This window comes from Panthera pardus, unplaced genomic scaffold (genome assembly GCF_024362965.1).
Source record: "Panthera pardus isolate Hobbes unplaced genomic scaffold, ASM2436296v1 HiC_scaffold_13, whole genome shotgun sequence".
Lineage (NCBI taxonomy): Eukaryota > Metazoa > Chordata > Mammalia > Carnivora > Felidae > Panthera > Panthera pardus.
In genome coordinates, this window is record NW_026526688.1 from 35,660,236 (window position 1) to 35,680,976 (window position 20,741).

The following is a 20,741-nucleotide window of genomic DNA, read 5'->3' on the forward strand; positions in this document are numbered from 1 at the left end:
CAAGCGATGAATCATGGGAATCTACCCTTCAAACCAGGAGCACACTGTACACACTGCATGTTAGCCAACTTGACAATAAATTATATTAAAAAATAAAACAAAATCACGTAAATAATTTTTTAAAAAGTTACAAGAACAATAAAAGGTCTTTTTTAGCTAATGTTCCAGTTTGCCAATGAACCTACAGAACTGAGACTCTGATGGGAAAATGACAAAATAAGCTCAGTTCCTGTCAATCAGTGAGAGAGATAAGGAAGTCTAAAAAGCTGGCTCCACCTTCAGTTCTGTTCTTATATATTCCTGAAGATGTCTATCAATTAAAAACCTTATGTGATTAAAACACTAATATTCCAATTAGGAATGAAGAAAACAATATACTTGGGACTGAGAACAGAAGGCAGATCAAAGATTATAAACAAACAAATCTCCAAACAACACATCTATAAAATTCTCTTCATTATTCATCTCTGATTTGCTCTTTCAAGGTCCAGATTAAAACAACAACTTTGTGGATCAGCAAGTTTCCAAAACTTTTCAAGAAAGGCTGTAGAAGACACTCCCTTCTTCTTCACCCATGGTGTTTCCAACTAATTCCAACCTACCAAAACTGCTCTCAGAGTAGCTCACATGACTAATTACCAAAGTAACAGTGGGAAGTATTTCCTCACAAGAAACTGCACATTTATTTGAGAGAAAAAATTCAATCTAAAATAGTTTACTGATCCTTTTTATGAAACTAAACAAATTAAGAAAATTAGTTATATACTTCCAAGGAGAAAATGTTTATTTCCTCCTTCTAAATAGCTGAACTCTAACATTCCAGTATTTAATTTGAAAGAGAAGGAGAAAATCAATCCTATAAAAAGAAAGGGGAAAAAGGGGCTTGTTCCTAGTAATCAACATCAGTGGACTTTCCACAAAATGGAAAGGATTCCTGTAAGTAATGGGATGACAAGAAAAAAAAACTTAAATAGAAACAATTCAATAAAATAAGGGGGCAAAAAGCAGTGAAACTCTAAGTTGCTAATGCTTCGACTCCAGTTTTTGTGCCTAGAATTAATTGTCTTGCTTGACCAGATCTATGTCTATTCTGACAAATATCGATCTTTTCATTCCAGGATTCCATAAAGCCCTCTCCTTACAAGCCAGCACCCACACAATTTTTAGAACAGACCTCTGTTTGGATAGGTGACATGGCAGTGGAGTAGAACATGGCTTGTAGGCAGAGGCAAACTCCCTCTCTGAGACATTCTAACACCCAAAATTAAGGTATAAAATATACATTAGGTGAGGCATATCATGTGCACGAATCTGAAGTGAACAGCTCTATACGTTTTTATGTATGAATACACTTGTGTAACTACTACCCAGAGAGTGATACAGAATACCCCCACTACTCCAGAAGTCCCTTCTGCTCCTTCGGGGTCAATTAGTCTCCCACCAGAGGAAGTGCCATTCTATTCCGACTTCTATTACCATTTGGCTAGTTTGCCTATTCTTGAACATTCTGTAAACCAGACAGTCTGTGCCATTTTGTGCCTAGCTTTTTGAGTTTACCATAATGTCTGTGAGGTTCAACCCTGTTTTTGCATGTATTCGTAATGTGATTTTTCATTGCTGTGTCGTATTCCATTGTATAAATAGAACACATTTATCTATTCTACTATTGCTGAACATTTGGGTTGTTTCCCGTTTGGGGCTATTATGAATAAAGCCACAGTGAACATTCTTATGCCTATCCTTTGGAGGACATACGCACTGATTCTCTTCAATATATACCAGGTCTTATTGCTGGGTTGCAGGGTAAGACATATGTTTTGCTTTACTGCCCAACAGTTTTCCAAAGTGGCTGAACCAATTTCCAAGTACACCAACAATGTATCTAGTTCTCTTGTCCATAAATTCACCAACACTTGGTGTTATTAGACTTTTAATTTTAGCCATTCTGGTGAATATGTAGTGGCATCTCACTGCGATTTTAATATCTATTTCCCAGATAACTTTATTAAGCATCTTTTCATATGTTCATTGGCCATTTTGATACCCTCTTTTGTGAAGTGCCTGTTAATATCTTTTGACATTAAAAACATTAGTTGTGTGGGGCGCCTGGGTGGCTCAGTCAGTTAAGCGTCTGACTTCGGCTCAGGTCATGATCTCATGGTTTGTGAGTTCAAGCCTGGAGCCTGCTTTGAATTCTGTGTTTCCCTCTCTCTCTGCCCATCCCCCGCTTGCACTCTGCCTCTCTTGTTCTCTCTCAAAAATAAACATTAAAAAAAATTACAGGGGCGCCTGGTGGGTCAGTCGGTTAAGCGGCCGACTTCAGCTCAGGTCATGATCTCGCGGTCCGTGAGTTCGAGCCCCGTGTCGGGCTCTGTGCTGACAGCTCAGAGCCTGGAGCCTGTCTCAGATTCTGTGTCTCCCTCTCTCTGACCCTCCCCCGTTCATGCTCTGTCTCTCTGTGTCTCAAAAATAAATAAACGTTTAAAAAAAAAATTTTTTTTTAATTAAAAAAAATTACAAAACAAAACATTAGTTGTGTTTTTCTTATTGAGTTTGTAGTTCTTTATATATTCTGAATTCAAGCCCTTTGTCAGACATACACATTGCAAAAAATCTTTTCTCAGTTAATGGCTTGCCTTTTCCCTTTCTTAATCATATATTTTTGTAAATAGAAATTCTTAAGTTTTTTTGTTTTTTTTTTTAGAAATTCTTAGTTTTATGGAATTTAGTTGATTTTTTTTCTTTTAAGGTTAGCACTTTTTGTGTACTATATAAGGACTTTTTATCTACCCCAATACTCTCCGTCCTTTCTTCCGGGAGTTTTATTGTTTTTATCTTTTATATTTAAGTTATAATTCATTTTGAATTAGTTTTCATATGTAAAGAAAAGAGTCAAGATTCACTTTTCCCCCAAATGGATGTCCAATTGCTCCAGTATCATTTCTTCAAAGAAGCCCTAATTTTAGATTTTATGTTGACTGCTGGGTAATGGGAGCACATCTTCCATGAAAGCAGTATTTCTCAGACTCACCTGTCTCAATAGTCTGCTTTCCTCCTGAGAGGACACCTAGAGGGAGTGTCCCTGTAGGCGTCAGGCCCTTGAGAGTCAGCACACTCTCACTCTCTTCCCTGCAAAGGAAGGTGAAAATCCTGCATTAACGCCAGGGTGTCCACCACTCGGCAGTTCAAAGATACTAGAAGGAAGTTAAGAAAGGATGCACAGAGATGGAGGACAGGTTCTCCTTCTTCCTACCCCTTCCCTGACCCAAAGAAACCGATGTTTTATGAAAATATTCCAATTTTAAACCACCAGCCAGTTCTTGCTTCTCAATTAGAGGTACTTAATAGGCAGCCGCTGTTCTAATGTTTCCCATATATCATACCATTTAATCCTCCTAATAACTGTATAAGGCAGGTCTTGTTATTGTCACTCTATTATAGACAAGGAAACTGAGGCTCCAAACCATTCAGCTAAGAAGAGGTAGAGCCAGGATGTGAACAGGCAATCTGGATCCAAGAATTCACACTAAATCACTCCATTCACTATACCTAAGCTTGTACCAAATGAATGTTTGCCAAAACATTTCTAGTCACTTTAGTAGATAGGTCAGATTCAATCTGCACTCCACTTTGAAGACCTATCCAATTGTACTACACTTTAATTCTAAAAAAAACTGTTCTGAAATCAACTTCTAATTGTCTCTCAAAATACTTTTATCCCATACTGTAATGACAGATTTATCCTCACCGCAGAATTGAAAAGACCCGTGCCATCTTCCCAATGGCTCTGATTTTATTCTTGATGATCTCCTTTCGAACTGTAGTGCCTCCTTAAAGAATACAAAGAATAAGTGAGTTAAAAGAATGTGTTAACAAGGTTAGTTTTAAAATATGCAGGATGAAGTATCTTTCTAACTTAAAGAAATTATTGTTTTAAAAAAAGAAATCAAGGCCTAAGTTTGTTTAAACAAACAAAAATCCCAGGAAGTTCTAAGGAGCAAGAGAGAAAACAACCCAGAAGGGGGGAAAAAAAGATGGAAGTAAAAATGGAGGGGTCACAACAAAGACAGACTGGATGGATCTATGAAAGGTAGGAACTTATTTGTGGTTCTGAAATGTAGAACACAGCAAAGAATGAAATATACACATAGACAAAGACAGTTGCTACAGCAAAGATCTCTTTTGCAAATGCTGTGGGCCACCTTAGGATGCAGGGTTTGGCCTGCCAAATGGCAAGTGATGATTCAAGCAGTTGTCTTCTGCATATATACAGCTAGCTCTCCTGAACTTAGTGAGGGCTACTTTCATTCTATAATCCTCACTTACTCACAGACTGGTGAGTTATTGCCTACCATAGACAACTGTGTGGTACAAATCATGATGATGGGTAAGGTCTTTATAAAGCAACATCAAAAAAAGTTACCACAACATTTTATGGCCTTTTCCCATCTATGATTCAGGAAACAGCTCACGTATGAGAAGCCAAGGTCCAGGCATGCACCAGGTGACCACATTCAAAAGTCAGAAAGAGAAACATGGTCTCTCCTTCCTCACCCTTCCAGCTCTCAATATCCTGCAGAATTATATGGCAGGTCCAGAGAAAACACTCACATTAAAACAGAAAGGGAGGATGGAGAGCCTGTCTGAAATTACTCAACTACAACTAAAAAGATCCAATAAAATTAATAGACTGTATGTGACAGACAGCGAGTAGTAAGCTCTTAGCACATTTTAGTCGGATACCTTTCCGATAGCTTGAAATGTAGTGATCTTCAGGGAGAAGAGACACCAAGAAACAAGGAGATGAAGATAGAAATATGAGAAGAGAAATTTAAGTTTACATGGAAGAGAGAAAAAAAATCAAAGTGAAATGCAATGAGAGAAGCAGGCTACTATCTTTATCAGCTCAGAAGAGACATCCTTGGTATCATGATAGAACATTAAATTACAAACTTCTTGTCAGCAGTTTTCCATTTCTTAAAGTTTATAGTTTTACATTATTTCACATCTGTTTTTATCTAACATATCCCATCCCCACAAATCATGAAAATAAAATTAGACAAAGAAAAAGATATTACTTAGGAAACAAAACGATGCTGAAAACAAGGAACAAAAAACAAAGGACAGAATGAACAGCCTACAAATCTCGTAATAAGAGCAAGATGTTTTTGTTTAACGGATTCACTATCTTCCTATACCTTTTTGGAGATATTATAGGTTTTCCTTTTTTAAGTTTTATATTTTCTTGAGAATCTCAAGCTCATTCACATTGTTTTTTGCTGTTTGTATTGTTGTTTGACTGACTCCAAGACTTTCCTGAGGTAGATGGTAATCCTTGGTGTCGGCTCCTGATTAGGAATGAGGGCCTAAAAGGCTCTCAGAGTTGCCAGGTAGACTGCAGACTTGGAGCTTTACAGGTTGTGATCAGGGTGAACTTTTGTTAGGGAATTCTCTTTATCAGTATTGAGGATGCACATGGCTGCTTAATTCACTGGTTTGGGGCCAGGTAATGATGCCCTCAGCTGTATTCCTAGCCCAGAAATTCTTTGGTTACACTTTTTTTAGAGATTAGCCTCCAGACCTGGAGGAGAGGCAACTGCCCAGTGGCAATTAGGATTTTAACTGCCTTTGAAACAGCTTCTACCCAGTCTTTTTTTTTTTTTTTTTTTTTTTTTAGCTCAGTGCCCATCCCCTTACTCCCCCTAACCCAGTCCCCAATTCTAGAAACTGGTACTACCAATTCCTTTGCTTTTTGAGGATTCTGTGCTATAATTCAGCATTCCACATTACTTTAGCTTTCTTGAATTAGCTAAGTGAGGAACACAAATTATTCATGTTTCCCAGCTTCTAAAAATTCCTATAAAAATCTCCACATTTTTCTAGGTTTATCACTTTTTTATTGTGAGGTATGATAAACATACAGAAAAGTGCACAAAACAAATGTAAAATGTCTCTCTTTTCCCAAAGAAAATCACTCTCTTGACCTTTATTGAAATCACTTTCATGCTGTTCTTTATAGTTTTACCATGTAAGTGTGTGGGTATCCACAAACACTATGGTTTTCATTGTGTTTTAACTTTGTGTATTTGGAACAATCAAATATGTATTTCTGTGTCTGGCTTCTTTTGCTCAACATTATGTTTGTAAGACTGATCCATGTTTTGCCCATTGTAGTTCATGGTCATTATTGTATACAATTCCACCATATGAATATGCCACAATTTTCCTTTTTACTATCAGTGGTTATTTGGTCTAATTCCAATTTTTGGCTATTGTGAATTCAACTGCTATGAATATTCCTATGCGTTTCTCTTTACTGCTATTTCTGTTAAGTACATTCCTAGAATTAGAACGATCAGTTACAGGGTATGTATATGTTCAACTTTGGATAAGTTAGATATTATCTACTAAAGTGGACGTACGAAGTTATATTTCAGTGTATGAGCATTCCTGCTGCTACACGTCCAGGCCAGCACTTGGTGTCATCTTTAATTCATCTTTAATTTTAGCCAATCTGGTGGGTGTATAGAATCAGCCAGTGTGGTTTTAATTTGCATTTTCACAATCACTAATGTGGATGGGTATCTTTTTATATCTTCACAGACCATTTTGATATTCTCTTTTGTGAAGTACTTATTCAAGTCTCGTCTAACTGACCTGGAGTTCTTCATATATTCTTCAAGTGAGCTCTTTGTTGATTGTGTTGCAAATACCCTCTCCCACTTTGTACCTTGACTTTTCACACTCTTAAAAGGGTCTTTTGATAAATATAAATTCATAAATTCTTACTTTTAATGTAGTCCAACTTATCAATAGTTTCCATATGGTAAGTGTTTTCTGTGACCTGTATTTAAGAAATTGTCCTCTTCCCGCAAGGTCATGAAGATATTTTGTATTATAAATACTAGAGGCTTTATTTTTTTGCCTTTCATATATGAATTATTAAAAAAATTTTTTTTATGTTCATTTATTTTTGACAGAGAGACAGAGCATGAGTGGGGGAGAGGTAGAGAGAGAGGGAGACACAGAATCTGAAACAGGCTCCAGGCTCTGAGCTGTCAGCACAGAGCCCGATGCGGGGCTCGAACTCACAGACTGCGAGATCATGACCTGCACTGAAGTCAGACGCTCAACCGACTGAGCCACCCAGGTGCCCCTCATATATGAGTGTATTAATCTGTCTGGGATTTATTTTGTGTTTGAAATATGATATGGGTCAGGTTTAATTTTTTTCTCAGATATCCCCAAAACACTTATTAAAAATACCATCATTTCCCCACTACTCTGCAGGACCACCTCTGGTGTAAATCAAGTGTCCACAAATGCTGTGATGTTTCTGGATTCTCTATTCTGTTTCAGTGCCCATCTGTCCTTGCACTAATAATCCTAAATGCTCTAGCTTTGCAGTAAACCTTGATCTTCTTCAAGACTTAAACTATTTCCACACTAATTTTAGAACCTATCCTCAGCATTTTCATACAAATTTTAGAATCTATCCTCAGTATTTCCATATAAATTTTACAGTCAAATGGTCTGTTAATAGTTGACTTTGTACTGAATCCACAGATCAATTTGGGAATAACATATCTTTACAATATTGAGTTTTCCAAAACTCAATGTACATTTTATTTCTTTACATTTATTTAGATCTCCTTTAATTTCTCTAATAATGTTTTATAGTTTGTTGCTTAGAGGTATCACACACCACTTGTCAGATTTATTGTTAGGGAGGATATTGTAAATGGCACATTTAAAATTTCATTTTGCTTGTTGCTGGTAATGGAAACACAAATGATTTTTGCTTATTAACTTTGTATCCAGCAGCTACATGCCCTTGTTGATTTTAACAATCTATAAATTCCTTTGAATTTTCTCTATACACAGTCAAATCACCTATAAATAATGATAGCTTTGTTTCTCTCTTTCTAATCTTTATACCCTATGTTGCTTTTTCTTGCCTTATTATACTGGGTATAACTTCTTTTTCTTTTTTTTTTTTAAACGTTTATTTATTTTTGAGATAGAGAGAGACAGAGCATGAATGGGGGAGGGTCAGAGATAGAGGGAGACACAGAATCTGAAACAGGCTCCAGGCTCTGAGCTGTCAGCACAGAGCCTGACGTGGGGCTCGAACTTGCGGACCGCGAGATAATGACCTGAGCTGAAGTTGGACGCTCAACCGACTGAGCCACCCAGGCGCCCCTACTGGGTATAACTTCTAATGCGGTATTATATGGAGGTATTAATAACTGACATCCTTACCTGTTCCCAATCACCAAGGAGAACTTTCAACATCTTGCCATATGATGTTTGCAATAGGCTTTTATAAATATGTTAAAGAATTCCTCTCTAAGCCTAGATTAATGGATCTATTGCAAAAGAAGGATGAATCTTACCTAAAGCTATCTCTGCATCTATGGTTTTTAATGCAGTGAATTATACTGATTTTTTAAATAAAATTTTTATTTTAGAATAGTTTTAGACATTCAGCAAAGTAGTGAAGACTCTATGGAGTTCACATACACCCCTCTCGCAATTTCCACTAGTATTAAGATTTTACATTAGTAATACTGATTAAATTTTTAATGTTAAATCTTCCAACTTGGTTGGGAGGCAGAATTCTTTTATGTATATTGCTAGTTTCAATTTGATGATGTTTTGTTTAGGATTAATGTCCTTTCACATTTTAGGATCACAGTTATACTAACCTCACTAAATTATAGGGGAGCATTTCTTCTTTTTATTCTCAGGAAGAATTTGTTTAAGATTGATGTTGTTTCTTTCTTAAATGTTTGGTAAATCTGTTGGTGAAGTTATCTTCACCTGGAATTTTCTTCATAAAATTTTTTTTTAAATTACAGATCCTGTTTCTTGGTAGGACTGTAATTATTAAGATTTTCTATATGGTGTCAGTTTGGGTAAGTTACGTTTTTCAGGAATCCGTCCATTTCATCTAAGTTTTAAAATTCACTGGTATAAATTTATTCTCATTATTTTTTTTTAAATGTTTATTTATTTTTGATGGGGGTATGGCACAGAGAGAGAGGGAGACACAGAATCTAAAACAGGCTCTAGGCTCTGAGCTGTCAGCGCAGACCCTGACAAGGAGCTCGAACCTATGAACTGGGAGATCATGACCTGAGCCGAAGTCAGATGCCTAACCCACAGAGCCATCCAGGCACCCCTATTCTCATTATTTTCTTAATGTCTGTAGGGTCCGATGTCTCCATTTTGTTTACTTGGTAAGTCTTACCAGGGATTTATCAATTTTATTAAGTCTCTTTTAAGAGCACAATTTGGTTATTACTGCTTTTCTGTATCTTTTTTCCTATTTTGTAACAATATTCTTTTTATTTCATGACATCTATTTTCTTTAGGCGTAAAGTGCTATCTACCCTTTGTCAACTTTTTGAGATAGATGCTGATTTTCTGCCTTTTTCCTTTTCCAAATATGTATTTAAAGCTATAAATTTTCCTCTAAGCATGGCTTTAGATACATCCAATTTTTGTTCCCCCCCCCCAAGTTTAAATCGGTTTGAGTTTAAGCACTGATTTTATACTACAAATGTAGTATAAGATGAACTAAATTTACAACTTAATTTGTTCATGGAAGATGCCTTAAAAAAACATTGCAACTAAGACGTATGCAAGATTTTATATGCATTTTGGAAGAACTCACACAGAAGCAGCTGATTAGTCATTAAGCTTGACCACTTTCGCATCTTTTGGTCAGTTCACCACAGTCATGACAGAGGAGAGTCACTCAGACCTTGCTGTACACACTGAACCATTCTGGGTGATGATTCATCTTCTCTGCTTCAAGGGCAACTCAGGACATGAAGCCAAATGCCTGATTAAAATTTTTGAAGGAGGGGCACCTGGGTGGCTCAGTCAGTTAAGCGTCCAACTCTTGATTTTGGCTCAGGTCATGATTCCACGGTTCTTGAATTTGAGCCCTGTGTGGGGCTCTCTCTGTTAGAGGTGTGGAGCCTACTTGGGATTCTCTGTCTTCCTCTCTCTGCTCCTCCCCCTCACACATGCTCTCTTTAAACAAACAAACAAACAAACAAACTTAAAAATAAAAATTTTAAAGAATTCTTTGTAGATGGCATCTCTTTCACTTAATTCTGACCATCCTGTTACTTTAAGGTCAAGTATAACTTACTTCCTCTCTTCTGCTGTCAACCAGTTAGCATCTGCTGACATGGCCACAAGGTTTAGGCTCCAGTCCCAAACCCAGGCCTGCCTGGTGTGCTGCCTATCCTCAAGTTTTAATATGTACTACTTTTCATAGTCATTCAGCTCAAAATACTTTCAAATTTTCAACGTCATCTGCTATTTGATTCATTGGTTATCAAGTGTGTTTGTGTGTGTGTGTGTGTGTGTGTGTGTGTGTGTGTATACTTAAAAATTTTTTTTCCCCAATGTTTATTTATTTTTGAGAGACAGAGAGAGACAGAGCACAAGCAGGGGAGGGGGAGAGAGAGAGGGAGACATAGAATCCAAAGCAGGTTCCAGGCTCCGCACTGTCACCACAGAGCCCAACATGGGGCTCGAACTCACAAGCCATGAGATCAAGACCTGAGCCAAAGTTGGACGCTTAACTGACTGAGCCACCCAGGCGCCCTGTATACATTTTTTTTTTTTTTTTTTTAAGTAAGCTCTAGGCCCAACATGAGGCTTGAACTCATGATGCTGAGATCAAGAGTCGCATGTTCTATCAACTGAGCCAGCCAGGAGCCCCTATCATGTATATTCTTAAATCTCCCAATATTATGAGGGTGCTCTAGATTGTCTTTTTGTTACTGATTTATATATTAACTGCATGTGGTCAAAGAACATAGTCATTATGATTTTAATCCTTTGATGTCTGAAACTTGCTTTTAGCTCTGTAAATTTTTGTAAATGTTATGTGTATTTGAAAACAAGGTGTATTCAGCACCTGTTGGATGCAGTGTTCTTTATATGTCGGTCAAGTTCATTAATTACATTGTTCTAATTTTCTACGATCTTCCTAATTTTGTCTGTCTGCTTATTCCATCAATTACTGAGAGGTATGTGTTAAATTCTCCTACTACCCACTGTGAATATTTTTATTTCTCATTATACTTCTGTTATTTTTCATTTTATATATTATGAAGCCGTATTATTTAATTGTATATACATTTAAAATTGTTACATCTTATTTTTTAGATTCTACTTCATGTAATATTACTCTATCTGTAACAACTTTTCTTTGGTTAGTACTTGCATGATATTATTTATTCTTCTCCTTTTACTTATAAACTTTCTGTATCCTTATGCTGTGAACTTGTCTCTTATAAAACATAAAGTCTGGGGTGTGGCTCAGTCAGTTAAGTGTCCAACTCGTGATTTCAGCTCAGGTCATGATTTCATGGTCATGGGATCAAGCCCCTCAGTGGGATTCTCCTGGGATTCTCTCTCTCCCTTCTCTCTCTGTCCCTCCCCTGCTCGAGCACATGCCCTCTCTCTCAAAATAAATAAATAAAGTTAAAAAACAAACATAAAATTTAAAAAAATCCTACTTGATAATTTGTCTTTTATCCATTTACATTTAATAAAATCTCTGAAACATTTACCATGATAATTTATTCTATTTATCTTACTGTTATATGTACCTTTCCTCCCTTCTTGCATTCTTCTGGATTATTTTTCTATTGTTCCACTTTTTCTAAAACTTGAAAGTTACATACTTTTTTTTTCTAATGTTTATTTTTGAGAAAAAGAGAGAAAGTGGGGGAGGGGCAGAGAGAGAGGGAGGCAGACAATCTGAAGCAGGCTCCAGGCTCTGAGCTGTCAGCACAGAGACTGACGTGGGACTTGAACTCACGAACTGCAAGATCACGACCTGAGCCGAAGTCAGATGCTTAACCAGCTGAGCCACCCAGGTGCCCCTTGAAAGTTACATACTTAAAAAAACTCTCTTTTCTTGAAAGTTACTCTAAATTGTAACACCCATTTCTTACCAAAGTATGACATGTTTTGTTTTGTTTTGTTTTAGAAGTTTATTTATTTATTTACTTGGTAATCTCTACACTGAACTTGGGGCTTGAATTTACAACCCCAAGTTTTTTTGTCATCCAAAGTACTTTTACTATGATGCGTTTAAGATGTCATTGTTATTTTTTAAATTCATTCTGCTTTGGTTTACAGAGCTTCTTCGACCGATAGCTTAATGTCTTGACAAATTTAGAAAATTTTTATCCATTCTCTCTTCAAATAGTGATTCTGTCCCTGACTCTATCTCTTCTTTGGGACTCTAAACACACAGATGATATGCCTGTTCACTGTATCCTCTGTCTCTTAGGCTTTCTTTTTGGTATTTTATTTTTTCTTTTCATGATTCATTCATTCTAGATTGTTTTTTTCTGACTTCTTACCTAGTTCATTTATTCTCAGTTTAAGCTTTATTGAATCTGTTAATTCATCTGTCCAGAGTTTTAAATTTTATTTTACTTTTCCTTCCTAGCATTTTCTTTTGGTACTTTATCAACTCTGCTATATCTCCTTTTATAATTCACAATTCTTTGCCAAAATTTTCAACCTAGTTTTTTTTTTTTAAGTTTATTTACTTATTTTGAGAGAGAAAGAAAGCACAGGTTGAGGAGGGGCAGAGAGAGAGAGAGAGAGAGAGAGAGAGAGAGAGAATCCCAACTAAGCTCTGCACTGTCAGTGCAGAGCCTGATGCAGGGGTCAAAATCACAAACTGTGAGATTGTGACCTGAGCTGAAGTCTGATGCTTGACCAGGTGCCCCTTCAACCTAGTTTTTTATGATCTTGAACACAGTAATCATTGTTTTGGTTTTGTTTTTAGCACAGTTACTTTATTTTAAATGTTTTTTATTTTATTTACTTTTGAGAGAGAGAATGAGCAAGCAGGAGAGGTGCAGGGGGTTTGGGGACAGAGGATCCAAAGCAGGCTTCTCACTGACAGCAGACAGCCCAATGTGGGACTTGAACCCAAGAACCATGAGATCATGACCTGAGCCTAAGTCGGACACTCAACCGACAGAGCCACCCAGGAGCCCCTAGCATAGCTATTTTAAAGTTCAGTCTGATAAAGCCAATGTCTGGAGAATCTGGCATCTGTTTTTATTTTTTGCTGTTTCTGCTGGTTCTCATTCATGTTGTTCTATCTCCTCATATGCCTAGTTATTTTGGTTGTGAGCCATGTATTATATTTGAAAGGCTATTTGTAGGAATTTAAGGCCCTACATGATGTTATCTTAGCCTAGAGAGGTTTGCTTTTGCCAGGCGCCTGCAGCTACTTTATTTAAATTTCATGGATTGAAATGATTTGAAGGTAAACTGTAGTCCCTTTGAGGGCTGTTCTATTTCCAGTTCACCCTTACCTTTACTTACATGGATGCGACCTTCTGGGATCCCAAACCAATGAGGAGAAACTTACCAGCACTCATATCATCCTTAGCAAGCCATGAGCCCTAACTTTTTAGCTTCTATCAAGAGGGCTGCTCAACCTCTTACCCTCTCTTTTGAAATTCATTATCTCCAGGAGACAAATAGTCCCAAATGTTGGTTTTACCTCTCTGGATTTATGCCTTTTTCCAGATCTCAACTTGGTAATTATTTTACTTTGTTAGCTTTCTGAATGCCTTTAAAGCAAATTTTACAATCCTGTGTGTAGCTTTTGCAGTGATCTTAAGTCAGGGTTGATTTACACTATCTAGTCTGATATTACTAAAGTGGAAATCCTTAATTTATATCACTTAAATAAAACCAAAATTGTATTGTGGTTTTAGTGTGGTTTCAGGAAGGAATGGAATTAGAGGTGTGTTCAATTCACCATTATAACCTAGATGGTTATTCTTTGTTCCTTTCAGAAAAAAAATTAAAAAGCATGTATCAGCTGATATCTTTACACCCTGTAAAAAATGAGAATGACAGGATTCTATTCATTCACTTTTGCACTTAACAGAATATCTAATAAATTTTCCATATTAGCACTGATAGCCTTACTCCATTCTTTTTTTAATAGTTGCCCTTCATATCACTGAATCTAACTCAACAAATATTTACTTTACCATGCTCACTGCACTACACTTGGTTTTAGGGCTATACTGGTAAGCCCTAAAACCAAAAACCAATTGTGTCCCAGCATTCAGGGAATTGACAGTTGAGTGGGAGTAAAATATATTAATCTTACAATAATATAAATAAACGCAAAATTACAACTCTATCAAATGCTAAGGAGAGGTACAGGTTGATATGAGACAGCATGACAGGGGTATTGGATCTAGTCAGGGAGGTCAGAAATGTCTTCCATGAGGATGTTACAATAAGCTGAATAAGAGCTGACTTGAAGAGAATGGGACAAAGGAGGTTTGCATGAAGAAAATAATATTCTATGTAGAGAATCAATCATATGGATATATCATAATTGAATTACCCACCTCTCCACTGAGGGACATTTAGATTGCTTTGAATCTGTTGCTATTATAACAATTCTTTAATATATATATTTGCAATTTTGTAATATATATATTTGCAATCCTTTTATATGTATATATATATGCAATTTTTGGCATAATTTTATAAGCATACCTTTATGATCATCAAGAATCCTTTCTTAATACATATAATAGAGTTCACAATAACTTCCATGTCCACTTAAATTTGAATATAAATTCTACTAGATCTATTTCTTCCTCTTCCTCCAACTTAAATTCTTTATTTCGTTTTAATTTTCCTTGTCTGTACTCTTCCCTCACAAAGAATTGGTTCCTTCTAGTGATCTCTTATCTTACATAAAGTTACTCACAAGCTATGCTCCATCTGCTCCTCACCTTCACTGTGGAATCTAAAACATAAATATGTTTAAGACTCTATCTGCCCAAAGTAGGCTAGGCTTTCCCCGACGTAGATAATTTATCCTAACAGTTGAGTGAATCACTTTAGCACACAGCTTGGAAAACGAGGCAGCCAGAGTTTTGAACTCAGGTACCACCATCTTTCCAAAATCTTCTGCATTCTCAGATAAGTTGGGACCTAACTTTAAAATCAACCCTCGGGGCGCCTGCGTGGCTCAGTCAGTTAAGCGTCCGGGTTGAGCGTCCAACTTCGGCTCAGGTCATGATCTCGCGGTTTGTGAGTTCGAGCCCCACGATGGGCTCTGTGCTGACAGCTCAGAGCCTGGAGCCTGCTTTAGATTCTGTGTCTCCCTCTCTCTGCCCCTACCCTGCTCACATTCTGTCTCTGTCTCTCTCAAAATAAATAAACATTAACAAATATATATTTAAAATCAAACCTCCCACAACACCCTAGGAAAAAAATACGTGGCTACATATATAACAAAATGTTACTACATAAAGATCCCTCACGCCCACAGGCCAATAAGAAAAGCAAAAAACAAAAAAATGTGCACATAACCCAGTAGGAAAATGGGCAAAAGGTATGCATTGACAAATTCACAAAAGAAAAACATATATGGTCAACAAATACAACAAAAAATGTTCATTAGTCATCATAAAAATACAAATTAAAATATAAAAAGCACCAGATTATAAAAACTATAATTGGAGAGAGCACTATGAACTATGCATCACACACAAAAAATATAACCTAGTACAACCTTTCTAGAGGTTATCTGTATCTGATTTAAATTATGATTTCTAGAAATTTATCCTATGAAAATAATCAAGAAAATGTTATTCTCAACATCCTAATATTGCTTCCTTTCTTTCATACCATATATCAACATCTGACTTGCACTTATCTATTGTTTCTCTTTCTTCCACTAGAATATAAGTTTATTGTATGCAAGGACCCAAACAGTACTTGCCATATATTAGGCATGTGATGAATAGTGGTTGTTGACAGAATGTATAAAGATTTATCTTTGAGAATTTTCCAAACTGTGGGGTTTTAAAACAAAAATGTTGGAAAAATCCAACATCCAACAGCAGGGGACTGATTAAAACAAAAATTTATCAACAAGGACAACTATATAACTGTTAAAAATTAGTCTACAAAAAAACTATAGGGGCACCTGGGTGGCTCAGTTGGTTATGCATCTTGACTCTTGATTTTAGCTCGGGTCATGATCTCATGGTTTGTGAGTTCAAGCCCCACATTGGGCTCTCTGAATGTCCAGTGCAAAGCCTGCTTAGGATTCTCTCTCTCCCCTCTTTCTGTCCCTCCCCTGCTTGCACTGTCTCTCTCTCTCTCTCAAAATAAATAACTATAAATGTTTGTGATACTATTATATGACCTCATTTTTGTTAAAAAGAAAAAATGGGAAAATATATGCAAAGACAAAAGACAGGTAACACAATATCACATCAAGATGTGAACAGTGGATATCTATGAGATGGCAGGATTATAGGTAACTTTTTTGTTCTTACTTACGGTTTCCTGTATTTTTCAAATTTAATTTTTCTGGAACGAACATAATTCTTTTTTAATAAGTCAAAAAAATTATTCAAAACGAACTAAAACCAAAACCAAACTTCTTCATTTCTAGTTCAAATGAGAAAAAGGCAAGTTTACCTTCAATTTCATCTTCGGAAATCAATTCATCATCAGAGCATATGTTGAGAACGTTAACCAGCATCTCTGTGACTATACAATAAGACAAAATAACCCAAAATTTATACAATTATTAAGGTACTTTCTCTATAATGATGTGGCTGTCTAAACATACATGTTAAATAAACATAGACAAAAATGATTTGTCATTATGCTACTAAGAGTATTCATAAAGAGTAGCATTAAATCTAGACCTTCGGGTTTATATAGAATTTGGGGAAATTACTTGCTTTGATGAAAGTTCGGTCTTGATGATTCTATTGCATTAATTACTTGATTTCATGAGACTGCTGTCCAGAACCTCTTCCTCACTGATATGTACATGAAAAGATTTCTTACCATTTTACAAAGAAGTTAAGCCACCATGTCTATGTCCAACAGACTTATTTTATATTTGCATAGCTTATTTGTATAGGTGCACAAATGAAATTCTAAGGACAGTATTTTCTTTTTAAATATCTTTACCACTGAAGAAATCCCTGAAGGAATGGTGTAGTGACTTATGTTATTTTAACATCTTGATCACAGTAGGATAGCTATTTTAAGTTGATATTTACAATAAGAAGAATATAATCGACTAGAACTTTAACTTAAAAACTAAGTACCATTTCAAAACCTTTGTAGAGAACAAAGAAAATTCGAAAATACTTCTTATAACTTTAAGAAAAACATTTCTGAACCATCAGGAGACTCATGCAAATATAAAAGTGTACTCCATCACTAATTAAGACAACTGATAGCCCAGATGCTTTAGTTCCTTACCTTTTTCCCCAACAAAAGGCAAAGACCACGTGAAAACATCCATAAAGTTTGGAAGCCAGTAGGGGTGTGGAGAACAGTTAAACTGCCTGATATTCATGACATTGTTTTCATATTTTAACACAGCAGCTAAAAAGGAAAAAGCAAGAGAATCTGGCACAGAGGAACATGACACAGCAACTGGCATGCTTCATACAGCTGCATACCTACTAAACAGAATTCAGGAACTTACTCTCCATTTGTAAATTCAGGCCTCGGTATTTAAGAGCAGATGGAAAATCTTAAAGCATTTTATACACCTCATTCTTTTAAGAATTACCCCAAGGAACAAAGTTATCTGAAGATCCCATATAATAAAAGTACAAAAGAAACTGAGCTCTGAAACTTCAAAGGGCCACTGCACAGTAACCATGTATAGAAATCTCAGGTTCCACATTAGAAAAATGTTGTCATAATTTCCCTTTATAGGCCAAATGGTTACAATTACAGCTCTCTTTTGAAGGCAAACATTTTTCATTAAATGAACACAGCCTATTTTGCTAGTCATTATCCAGAGCCAAAGATTTTATAAACTCTGGGAGTTTATAGCATAGCAATTATCAATTCACAGTGGGGGATACAGACGGTAAACTTAGAGCAATTTACAAGGCTCAAAAGTAGATTAAATAATCTACATATATAAAGAGGACTAAAACAGCCATCTCCCCTATACACAGCCAGTATATTGCTAGCACTGTATAAATGTTTAAATTAACCAGTTTATTTATTTGTACACATACTTTGGTACCAAACTAATTTTCTTCATATTTTAAAAGTTTTGAAATCCAATTTCTTGGACTTGAGCAAAAGCACTGTGATGTTGTTTGCATTATTCTCTTTACTCTTATTGTGATCATAAATAGAATCGGGTATGAAGTACTCCAGAAATGAGATACAGGTCATTCCCTGGTTCCCGTTTCTTTGCTTATTAAATGATTGCCTAGTGTGCTCAAAATGTAAGTTACTGGCTGTCTAAAATGTACATCATGAAGAAAATACATGAAAGTAAGATTGCCTGCTCTTAAAAACCTGCCACTAGATACAATGTTTTCATGTATATGTATTTTATTATGCACATATTTTACTCAATAATTCCCTCAATCTACACAGGAAAAAAGAGGTGAAAGGTGGGTCTTTACAGTGGATAATTATAAATGAAAGGATAAAAAAAAATGTTTTTGTGTACGTTTCCAGTGGAAACAAAAAAATAGGAATAGAAATCTTCAAAAATTATGACTTAAGGATCTTTCACATAATCATTGGAACTAAGAATTACTTGTTGGTACCAATATGCAAGAAAGAAAAGCAACAGAAGAAGAGAGAGAAAAAGAAAAGGGGAAGTGAATTGTCTTGCAAGACAAGTGGTCTTGTCTTTCAAGAAAAGAAGTACTTCTGTGGAGAGTAATTGAGTACAAGCAGACATTGGTTCAGATGCCACATTTTCTTTTTCCTAAAAAAAAAAATTTGAGAAAAAGCAAGGAAAATAAGAATGTTTCAAGATAAAGTTACCAGTTATATCAAAGTCAACAGAAAATTCCAGTAAACTGGACTGTGACTTTAAAAGTTTGCTAAAGGAATAATCAAGATCAATACCAGGTTAGAATGGGCCCAAAATGAGCTGGTGTTCAGTGAGTCAATAAAATGACTGCTGTTTTGGGTGGCACGTTTTAGTTGAGCACACCAATAAATCCACCGTGCAGTCAAGAGACACACTTACCAGCTGAGGTCTAAAAAGGGAGAAGGGACAGTCTTCATCACAAATATGAGGACTATAGCCACTAAGTGTCCTTGAAGAAGTTACCAACACAAGCAACACACACCATTCACAATGGAAGAAACAAGAAAAAAACTGAGTCTCTAATATATTGGGCATATTAGGAAGAAGGAAATAAGAAACAATGGAGTTAGGGAGAAGCTGAGTGTTGTGGCTAGGTAGCTAAGACTCAGAAAAGAATGACGAGATGTAAAGAACTATACGGCTGGGGGAGAACTTAAGCCAAAGAAGTGTTTTTAAAAATGAATAGGAAGCCACTGAAGGACACACTGAGATGACTGATTCAAATCAGATTGAAATGAGATGTGCCATTCCATAGTTTCCCTTTACACAGGCTCAGGTTATGTAGTGAGTATACTGTGGACTGCTTTTAAACTTGACTCCCCACCTGCATATACAAGGTATGACTATAAAGTAATGAGACTTAAGAAACCACCAACTACAAACACACCAGACCTTATATATGAGATGAGTGTGGTCCTTTGACATAGTCATACGAGGCACAACTGTAAAATGTTATAGTATTACAGCAATGTAGAGTTTCATGGATGCTTTTTAATATTTATTTTTATTATTCCAACTTATCTTCAACAACCCTATATGGCAGGTATTTTAAAGATACACTGAGGCTCAGAGAAGTTAAATATCTTATTAATGTGAAATTTAGTGTCATGTTTACTGTGGACTGAAAAGTGAAGCAGGGCTAGACTAGATCTTCTGACTCAGCTTATTAGTGCTCTTTTCAATACACCTTGCTGCCTTACCATATATTTAATCCAAAGATGCTGCCATTACTCAAAACATTTTTGGAACTCCTCTTGTGGAATTGCCTCCAGACCCATTTTATAAGCAACACAAGAAAAACCAGTCTCATTACCCTATAATCATACCTTGTTTCTGACCCCAAATGGTACCATCTAGCTTGATCACTCACCTTATTCACCAGTCTTGACTCCGAATAACTTTTGGCTGTTCCAAAAATCAAATCCACCCTCAAAGGACGAAGGTTTCCCATCACTGAGGATAATCAAAAGAATGTGTCGCAGATTCTGAAGGCAATGCCAAAAGAGGAGTTCCAAAAACGTTTTGAACAATGGCAGCATTGTTGGAATAAGCGTGTAGCTTCCCAAGGTAACTACTGTGAAGGGACAATACTCACTTGGATATATACGTTCTGGCATGTTTGTATTAAAGTTCTATTATTTTATAGTCATACTTTATAAACAACAAAATAGTTACAGAGGATGTTACAGAGGATATTACAGAGGAAGTCTGCCCTGCTACAAAACTTACAAACTACGAATCTTAAAAAATTAAAAAAAAAAAAAAAAAAGAAAGAAAAAGAAGATTTCAGGGCACCTGGCTGGCTCAGTCAATAGAGCATGTGACTCTCAATCTCAAGGTCATGAGTTCAAGGCCCACATTGGGCATACTTAAAAAGAAAAAATTTCAATAGGATAAAGTCTTAGAATGAGAACTTCTGGATTGAAGGCATATTTATATTTAATCCTCTTTTTTAATATGGGAAATTGAGGTTTAGAAAAATTACATGACAGACCTAAAGTTACTACTAGTTTCTGGCAGGGATTGGACTAAAATGATT

General features: G+C 36.1%; 1 protein-coding gene across 6 annotated transcripts in view; it reads right to left on the minus strand.

Annotated features, from left to right (window-relative positions):
• The window catches only part of PPP3CC (protein phosphatase 3 catalytic subunit gamma), a 104,225-nt gene that overhangs the window by 10,915 nt on the left and 72,569 nt on the right, over positions 1–20,741 (minus strand). For 4 of the 6 annotated variants that reach the window (XM_019466987.2, XM_019466985.2, XM_019466984.2 and 1 more), the window contains 5 exons: positions 17,329–17,454; positions 16,528–16,599; positions 4,744–4,770; positions 3,749–3,830; positions 3,032–3,129 (listed from right to left, as the gene is read on the minus strand). In XM_019466987.2, the coding sequence (XP_019322532.1) occupies positions 3,032–3,129; positions 3,749–3,830; positions 4,744–4,770; positions 16,528–16,599; positions 17,329–17,454 (405 nt within the window). The remainder of the gene's footprint in view (positions 1–3,031; positions 3,130–3,748; positions 3,831–4,743; positions 4,771–16,527; positions 16,600–17,328; positions 17,455–20,741) is intronic. The other 2 variants (XM_019466988.2, XM_019466986.2) reach the window with 1 other exon arrangement.